The 10,117-nt window shown below is 37.9% G+C and overlaps 1 protein-coding gene across 1 annotated transcript; it reads left to right on the forward strand.

Moving 5' to 3' along the window:
* The first annotated feature begins 1,992 nt into the window (after window positions 1–1,992).
* On the forward strand, window positions 1,993–9,316 carry LOC123971182 (N-acetyllactosaminide beta-1,3-N-acetylglucosaminyltransferase 3-like). The gene is made up of 2 exons (XM_046049861.1): window positions 1,993–2,069; window positions 7,106–9,316. The coding sequence occupies exon 2, from the start codon at window positions 7,116–7,118 to the stop codon at window positions 8,268–8,270; it is 1,155 nt and encodes a 384-aa protein (XP_045905817.1). The 5' UTR covers window positions 1,993–2,069; window positions 7,106–7,115; the 3' UTR covers window positions 8,271–9,316.
* Window positions 9,317–10,117: the final 801 nt, after the last annotated feature.

Genomic DNA, 10,117 nt, shown 5'->3' on the forward strand with positions numbered 1-10,117 from the left:
AGTTTAGCACTGGGCCTTGTCACGACCCTGTTCAGCTGCTGCACCACTGTCCCTGAGGGCACTTGAGACTTCCACCTTTGAAACACTTGAAATTTGTCAAGCATTGCTGGCTGTGTCATTCCAAACAATTATGTTTCATCAGTTTATAACACATTAAATGTTAATGTTGCTGAGTTTCATCTGTATTGCATTGCAGTGAGATACAGTCCAAATATAGTAAAGCTTTTGTTTGGTTGTGCTTTTTCGCTCTTGTGTGCATGTGGTGTGGTAATAAATGATAATAAAATAACATAAATAATAAAAAAGGCAATATCACACAGATGTCACAGTCTATCTATCTGTCGCTCCTCTCCAGCTCCCACGGCCCTTCATTGCCATTGTCCATCCATCCACCAGATGCCCACAGAGTTTCTTTACTTTCCTCATCACCTGACTATCCCACCAGTGTTCACCTGTTTCCACTCCCATCATCTGCTCTGCATGCTCTGCAGTTGCCTTGCCGCACCCCCTCTACCTACATCGTATTCCCTCATCAGTCCATCAGACCATGAAAGTTGTCATGTACCACATTCTTTTGCCTAAAGCAAGAAACCTGATCCTGTACCCCAACCCGTACCTGAAACTTCCTGCGTCTCCCTGCCTGTCTACCTGCTTACCTACCTATGTATACCTGTCTTCTAGTATCAATAAACGGCTGAAATTTTATTCCAGGACTTACATTTGGTTTTTGGGAGTACAGCGGTTTTAGGCAACTACATTCACAGAAGTGTTAACACCGTGAAGCTTTACTTTCACTCTGTATTGTTTTTCAATCTGTTTGTGTCCACTGTAAACATGAATGGGAAGCTGTTATCATGTGTATCTTCACTGTGGTATTTGTCCAGCAAGAGAGTAAGTACCAAGGTCCACCTTCAGGACAGGAAGAGTCATTTGGTCAGAAGCAACTCAAAAGGGTTCAAAGGGTAGCTTAAAAAGTTATTCATTACTTGTGTTTGTTTCAAAATTAATTCTGCTTTTTGAAGCAGAGTGAATATTGATTAAAAGTTCTAAAGAGCAGCAGCAGTGTTTCAGGATGAATACTTAAATCCAGTAAAAACTATAACATTAGGAAAGTAGTTGTGATATTTTCAACGGGTATTTTATGCAATTAATTGGATATTTTAATAATAATCAAATAATAAAAAACGAGATGTAACCTTACTGTAAAACATATTTGTTTAGGTTGTTTGGCAATTTTCTACACTGCGTTCCAGAGGTCATTGTTTTGTAAGTCAGACCTTTCAAGCTTTTGCCCCTAAGTCCCAATACAAAAAGTCAAAAAAGGCAAGTTTTGAGTCATTACATGCTCTTCACTATATACATATATATGGTTTGTATATGCTATTTTAAGAAATTATAATACATTTACACATGAATTTATCATGAATGCATTTTAAAATTTGTATTCATTTGTTAACACAAGTTTGTTAAGTGGGCTGACACATCATTTTAATAGCAGGAAACAGGGGAGAGAGACGGGTATGACAAGCAACAAAGGATAGCAATAAAGACTGCGTAGTCAGTACCATGCACTGGAACCATTTGGCTACCAAAGCTCTCAGCATAAAATACAATTAGCCAGCACCAAAACAGAATGAATTTTGTGTTTCTGTCCTGTCTGACTGTATTTAATTGATTCAGGAAATATAGGGCAATGAATTGATTTGTGGCATGCCTTGTGAATGACTTTCAACTTTTTAAACTCAAGTCACAAGTCTTTGGTGTTAAAGTCCAAGTCAAGTTGCAAGTCTTTTTTGATTTTGGCAAGTCTAAAGTCATCAAATTTGTGACTTGAGTCTGACTTATAATTTTCTGACACACACACACACACACGCATACACACACACACACACACACACACATACACACCTAGAGAGAGAGAGAGAGAGAGAGAGAGAGAGAGAGAGAGAGGGGCACCTCCCACAGACTACAAAGTAAAGCAGACCATGGAGGACACACTGGATTTATTAATCTTTGTAGCTTCATAGAAGATCGAGTGGATCAATCTCCCTTGACGCCTCCCTTAAACGGTAAGTCAATTATAAAAATAAGTCAATTATTCAAACGAACTTCATAGTGCATTTGAGTTTCCTATTGAAAGTAACGGAAAGATGTTTCACATCAGCAGATTTTAACCCCTGGATTTTTGACGAGGCTTAACTGAAAAATAATCACTAACTAACTGTTGGTTAGTTGATACAATAACTTGATAAAATAACAAGCGTAGGCCTTTGGCAAATCAACGATCGTGTCTGAAAAAGGTTTTAGACAAAAACAGATAAAGTAGGCTATGTGTCTAAATGCGTTTATTTCACAGTCCTGTCTTGCAGAAACTAGAATATGCACACTTCTCTATTCATAGTTTGTTTAATGTAAATGTCACCTGATCCTTCAAATTATTTCATTGAGCACGCCATTCATAGTGTCCTTCAGTTAAGCAGTCTGTCTTGAGGCTAATGTGCACTCTCCTGACAAAAGCATGTAAAGCGTGCATGGGTGTAGAGATGGTGATTGTGCCATTAAATCTGAAGAACACCATTATTATTCCATTCTATATTTGTCACGGAGCAAACTTATGTGTGCTGTTTTAAATTAACTTTAATTCTGATATTCTTTCATTCTCGTAGAAAACGGAAATCTCATGTGACGTGCTTACCGTAGGAAACGTAGCTGTTGAAGCAACGTAGCTAAATGAAGGAACAAGTTTAAACTTCAGTTTACTGTTTATATGTTCATACTTAATATGCCATGTATATTTGTGTCTATCAAAAGTTTTTAGTAAAATGTCTGTTTTAATTCAAATAACCTTTCATGTAGTCTAATTATGTGTTTATAGACAGAGGTGGAATAAGCATTACTTAAGTTAAGATTCTTTACTTAAGTAAAAGCACCAATACAATGCAAAACATTCAACTAGAAGGGAAAAAGCCTGCATTCAGATCCTACTTAAGTTAAAGTACAGAATTATTATCAGAAAAATATAGGCCTACCACTAATAATAATATAATATCAAAAGTAAAGGTCCTCCTTCTGCTGTAAAATGTTCCCTGTAATAAATATATTATCATATATGATATTATTAAACTGTTAATACTGATGCATCAATGAGTACCTTAGCAGTATTTTACTGCTTGAAGTGGAAGTAGCTTAACTGCGTCATATGTAGTTAGATAGTTTAGTCCAGTGGTGAATAGGGGTCAGGCTCTCTATACAGGCCCTAAGATCAAATTTCTTTAATCTTTGCTTTTTTTGAGAAATTTTAGATAATTTTTCATTGAAATGTAGTTGATTAAAACTATAACGTAACATAAAATGGTGTACCCAAGTAAAGCACAAGTACGTCTTTAAGTACAGTTCTTAAGTAAATGTACTTTGTTACTTCCCGCCAGTTAATAACTGTTACAAAGGTAACCTTGCACACCATTACAAACTATCATACAAGAATAGAAACTGAATTTGAAGTTTTTACATGTCATTACTGACCAAAATGATCTCCAGATAATTTAGAAAGCAGAGAACAAAAATCTGTAAACATGGTTTTCTAAAAAAAACAAACCCTTTGACTTTTACTATGAAGCATGGACTGTAGGCTAATAGCTGGTGAAAAGGCAGAGCTTCATTTTTGTTCAGTCACTGTTCCTAAGCAGATTGCCAAGAACTGAAAGTAAACTTAAAATAGGCCACCATCTCACAAGAATTCAAACTTAAGGTGAATCTACCATACAGTTTGAAGATTTGGAGGGTGATTTTATTCACAAACGCAACAAGTAAAGTATAAATTGACTGCTGTTGATGAAGTTAATATGTGTTGTATGTGTCAGTGTGTCAAACGCAGAGAGAACATGCAAACGGTGCAGTTCAGTTATGTGGTGCAGAGGGCGGGGGATGTTGTCTGAGGAGCAAACTGTGACGACATGGAAATTTCACATCGCAAATAGGATATGATACAAAAGGCATGCAATAGACAGCAAGGCGGAAACATTGGAAACAAAAAGACCTTCACTAAATTTTAACAGCACAAGAAATTAGCTGAATCAAGTCTTAACAAAATCCAAACAGTATAGCTTTGTAGTCTTCCACTGTAGTACAATAATATGTGATCTGCTGTTTATTTGGTGAAGAAAATACTCCACTAACTGATTGTATTATGCACGTACAATAACTAAGCTCATTTCAGGCAGTTAATGTTTGACCTTTATGTGGTTCAATCCGTCATTTGGGTGTTTACTGCATGATTTCCTGATGCTGTGTAGCAGTGTGAGGCTAGTGATGAGTCTAGGTGTGTCATTTTGCCTTAAATGTTAATCTCGGGAGCTTCTTTTTCTCACGTTTCACGAAATGGGTATTTAGTTTGTTGTAATGACTTAATGTCTGACATCACCTATGTAACATATTCCACCCATTTTGAGGAGACTTGACAGCATTTGATTTGTTGCCACCCTACACCCTATGTAACAGTACAGCATGTGAGGAGTCTGCAGGCAGATGCCAAGTCACCTCATGTCTGCTCCGAAGTTCAGTCTGGTCACGCCTTTTGTTTAGACGAGTATGGCGAAATGCGCAAAAAAGCTTTAACTTAAAGCATTCAACCTGTCTGTGCCTTATATTTTGAGAACTGAAAGGAGTTCTTCTGGACTCAAGAGACAATAATTTGACTAAGTGTATTTTCATGCATCGTTTTCCAGAGAGGCCAGCTCAATAAATCTCTTCTGAACAGTTGATGCTAAAAGTCTGTGCTTCTAGCAAATTTAACTGAGTTTGTAGTTCAGGGGCAGTTTATTGTCGATATCAAGTAACACTCTACCATCTATATGCTTCAGAAGAAAATCTTGAATGATTTTGAATCTTGGATCAATTTAAAACCACCTCCAGACTAGGTGTTCTCTCTATCTCCAGTAAATCATTTGTTGGTTGAAATGATGCTCTGGGCAGCTGCAGAATGAGCATTATGCTCATTTAAGAGCAGAGTTGTATCATTTTGACCTCAGGAAGACCTACAGACTAGAAAAAGTACTGTGATAGTCGCTAACTTTTAGTGCGTAGACTGGTGCTGGATGCCATACTGCTTTATTAGATTTATTAGTGTTACCTCCATTACAACATATATTATGAATACACTTTGCACAAGCTGTGTTTCACCTGTGTTAGCTCCAAGTATTTTTACATGCTCATTACAACTGCAGTTTACAGACAATTACAATGTAGTCGCACTTTAAAATGCTTACCAAATTCTGATACTGAAATAGCCCAAGAGCTTAACATTATTTTAGTTCTGATGATTCAGAAATTGATAACTTAAACACCTCAGTACCCATCCCGCCAACGTACAGATTCAGAAAATAAGTTGTCATGTGGTCAAGGGGAGTAACACTTCCAAAATACACACTGAGCCTGGGCTAAATAGGCCTTATTTGTTACATTTATGCACTCATTTAATTTGTGCATGCACAAATTCATAACTTTCTCTATGTTCTCAACAATATGTTTGTCCCCAAACCATTTATAGCAACATAGGAACATCATTCATATTTGATCAGGGCAACTCGTAAACTGATTTGACAGGAATTGTTATGTTCTGTGAGACTTGAGAGACCTCTACCACCTTACATGAAGTAGTTTACGTGACTGATGGAGGAGTGTTAATTTTATTTTTTATTTATTTCATTCTGAACATTAATAATAGCATGAATTTGCTGGCAGGATATTTTTTCCTGTCAACCAACTGTCACACTGGGTACCCTGTGTACACTGCCTATTTGCTTTAAGACAGCGATTCAGACAGTGTGGTGCGCGCACGTGAGCTGCCTCTAGGCGGTGCTCGACAGGAAAAATGTCATGGTGGTTTAGTAGTGTAATATCTACAACAATTCTTTTTTGTGGAATTTTTCATGAAATAAAAACCTGAACTGAAAACTTTTCTTTGTAAATTTAATTTAAATGAAAAATGTTATTATTAGCCTATTAGCTCACAGGGAATGGCTACTCACACACCTCTTTCCCTGTCCCTTTCTCTCTCTCTCAGGCTGAGCCACCCGCGCTGTACCTACAAATCTTCATATCAATCCTCTTTCTGTCCATTTCATATCTAAGGCTATAACAGGGTGCGATTTGTGGGACAAAACAGAGGGGAGATGTTTTGAAACGTTTATTTTTGTCATGAAAATACCCCCACCTCCCTCACAATGGTTTGGGACGCAGGTGAACTGTGGTTTGATTGCAAAGTTATACCATCACAGTGCGAGAAAAGGTTTTACTGCCACTGTTACTTTTTAAAGTAATGAATATATAACATTACATCGCAATGCAGAGCTGCAGTGAAAAGACAGAACAGATGCATGCTGTGTTTAACGCAGTGAGTGGGTAAGGGGTGAGCGAGTGATTTAAAAGCCGTCACTTTCAAGAGTGTCACTGAGTGAAACCCCTTAGCTGTGACTTTGGGCATTTTCATTGGTTCTAACAGGGACACTGTGCTGCTTGTCATCATAGAAACAGAATATCAGATTTTGATGTTTATTTCACCTTCAGTGGTATCGGCTGCCTTCACTTCACTTCAACACACATCATTTTGTTTGACCATTTCATTTAAATGTAGAAGATTTGGTTTTAAATTACTATTATTTTTTATTTAAATGAAAGTGTTGTTAATCTTAATCCTGGTGTCAAGCTTAAATTGCTCCAAAACCAACAACCTCTGATACATCGTGTCATCAAGTTCTGACTAATGTGTGAGCAAATGGCCTACATACACATCAAGCAGGGACATACATGTATCTTGTTTAGTAAATCAGTCAAAATTCCAATATTCTATCCTATTTTTTTTAGCTTTGGTTTGGCCCACCAACTCCAGAGAAAGAGAAATACGGGTCTGTTTAGCATGGCATTGTATGTTTCTTCACCAGCTGCTTGTTTACTTTGCACTGGGAAGGTAGTGTACAAATGAGGTTGTGGTCCCACACATTTCATTAAACTGGTGTGGTGTGAAAGCCTCTGCAGTATGTGCAGGTCTGATGTCTGATATCTGAAATGTTTTGATTAAAAAAACAAGTGTTTTGTTTTTTCACTGCAGAGCTTCAAGGATGAGAAACATCAAAGCAAAAACGTTGGTGCTGGCTGGATCTCTTGGTCTGTTGGTCCTCCATCTTTGTAAAGACTTTATTGATCACAAAACCATTCACATTCAAGTAGATGTGAAGGACAGTGACAGTAAAATAAGGCAACCGGCCAAAAACAACTCCTACGTATACACCTGGCCAAGATGTCAACGAAATGTGTCTGCTGCCAACATCAAAGGCTTCAGCTCTCTTCCTGGTAGCATACAAAACTTTCTCTACTATCGACACTGTCGCCATTTTCCCATGCTACTGGACATTCCTGATAAATGTGGAGGAGCTGATAAATCAGCAGAAGTCTTCCTTCTGCTGGTCATTAAAAGTTCCCCTGAGAACTACGACCGTCGAGAGGTTCTGCGCAAAACCTGGGCTAAAGAGAGGTTACACAATGGTGTGTGGATCAGAAGGATCTTCATCTCAGGAACAACTGAGACTGGTTTTGAGAAAGAGAGACTGAACAAACTACTCGAGCTGGAGCAACAGGAGTACAACGACATCCTCCAATGGGACTTTAGTGACACATTCTACAACCTCACCTTGAAGCAGATTCTCTTCTTAGAATGGATGGAAAGAAACTGTCCGAACGCTCGCTTCCTGCTAAATGGTGATGATGACGTCTTTGCCAACACAGACAACATGGTTGAGTTTCTCCAAGGCCTCAAGGATAATAATGGAAACAAACACCTCTTTACTGGCCATCTGATCCAGTATGTGGGGCCCATTAGATCACCAGGGAGCAAATATTTTATCCCAGTTCAGATACAGGAGTCAGATTCCTATCCCCCTTACTGTGGGGGTGGGGGCTTCCTCTTGTCTGGCTATACCGCTTTGGTAATATACAATATGTCCCAGACCATTACCATTCTTCCCATTGATGATGTTTACATGGGGATGTGTCTGGCCAAAGCAGGACTCAGTCCTGTTTCCCATATGGGTGTGAAGACGGCAGGACTGTACATTCCATCCAGCACCCTAGATAAATTCGATCCTTGCTATTTTAAAGACGTTTTACTGGTACATCGATTCCTTTCAGCTCACATGTATGTTATGTGGCACAGAATACATGATCCTAAGCTGATTTGTGGTCCCTACAAGAAAGGCTTTAGCAGCAACAAAAAGTAACTGCTTTCACACCTAACCTGTTTGGTTCGGTGAAAACAGATCCTGGTGCGTTTGAACAGTTAATATAATTCTTTTGGGCATTGTGAAAGCTGTCAATCAAACTCTGGCGCAGCCTAAACAACTGGGCCGAGATGCTTAAAAAGGGTCTGCCTCCAAGTGGACTCTAGTGCGGCCGGCTTGTGATTTTATGACAACCACAGGATTTTATGAGAGCAGATAATAATTTTTGAATTATTTCAAAAGCTAATCAATTCATCTGTTTATAGTGAAATCCGTTCAGGAAGGGATATTCTAATTGAGCTGTATAAACCATGTATATATTTGTGCAAATCATTTGGTAACTAGATATAGACATCAGTGCTGGTATTTTCTGTGGGCTACCATCTGCAATTCCTTTAATGATGACTGTATGGAAGAGTGTGTTTTGTGTATTACATATTTATATAATTGCTGTCAGCTTAAAAGTGTGATTGTGTTGTTACTAGGGATGGGTATTGATTCAAGATACATTTTGACTGCCAAGTGAATCATGTCCAAAGCACATAATTGTCCCAAAAACAGCCAACTACTACTAAGTTAGCACCAAATGCTTGTTAATGCTGCTTAATGATTGGTCAGACATTTTCTGTTTAAAATATTCCTTTTTAATAGTATTTTATATAGGAAACTATTGATACCTTTTGAACAATACTCAGCTCTAAGTGGGTAAGGGCTATATGGTTACGGTGTCCACAGGTTTACAAAAATATAATTCAGAGATAAAACTCAGGGTTTCTTAAGTCTAATGATGTAATGTTGTCTAATGTAATTTTCTGCTAAAGCAACATAAGTTGACATTTTTTTTATTTAAAGATGTTTTTTAGCACAACCTGTATATTACGGTTAGAACAATATGTTCAGAAAGAGATTAATATTGTGTTTGTGTGCCTTACATAAGTGTTTCTCAACCAGAAACACAGTTATAATTGCAAAAAGATGTTTTGGAGGAACGAAATTGTTTATGTACTGTCAAATACTTAGAAAATACAAACAGTTACAAACAGTAATAATCGGTTGTCAGTAATAACCATTATAAGGGGATGAACGGTTCCTGACATAACGGAAATACAAACAGAGAGACGTTTGATTATATTCTGATGCTTTTGATTGGTTCTCATGTTGAATTTGCAGCACCACCTGCCGGCCAGTAAAATTTTCTTCTCAAGCTGTGTTTTTGAAAATGGTTAACAGTTTAAAACATTCATTCATATTATCTAGTCACAAAATAACGGAGGACTCCTATGCTAATTTCAGTCCCTCCCAAATCGATCATCTTGTTGATAGTGCTGCAGGCTCGCTGCGAATGACACTCGACACTGTAGCCCCTCTAAAAAAGAAAATACTAAAACAAAGACGGTTAGCTCCATGGTATAATACTGAAACTCGCAAATTAAAGCAAATATCACGGAAACTTGAGAGGAATTGGCGTTCCACCAAAGTGGAAAATTCGCGTTTAATTTGGCAAGATAGTCTTAAAACTTATAGGAAGGCCCTCCGTAATGCCAGAGCAGCGTACTACTCGTCATTAATAGAGGAAAATAGGAACAACCCCAGGTTTCTTTCAGCACTGTAGCCAGGCTGACAGAGAGTCACAGCTCTATTGAGCCAAGTATTCCCATAGCTCTCAGTAGTTACGACTTCATGAGCTTCTTTAATGATAAAATTCTAGCTATTAGAAACAAAATTCACCAAGACCTGCCCTCAATTGGCACTGAATTATCTCTTAACTCAGGAACCTTAGAAACAGCTGTAGAACCAGATACATGTTTAGACTGTTTTGCTTCCCTCAATCTTTACCAACTAACTTC

This window comes from Micropterus dolomieu, linkage group LG05 (genome assembly GCF_021292245.1).
Source record: "Micropterus dolomieu isolate WLL.071019.BEF.003 ecotype Adirondacks linkage group LG05, ASM2129224v1, whole genome shotgun sequence".
Classification (NCBI taxonomy): domain Eukaryota; kingdom Metazoa; phylum Chordata; class Actinopteri; order Centrarchiformes; family Centrarchidae; genus Micropterus; species Micropterus dolomieu.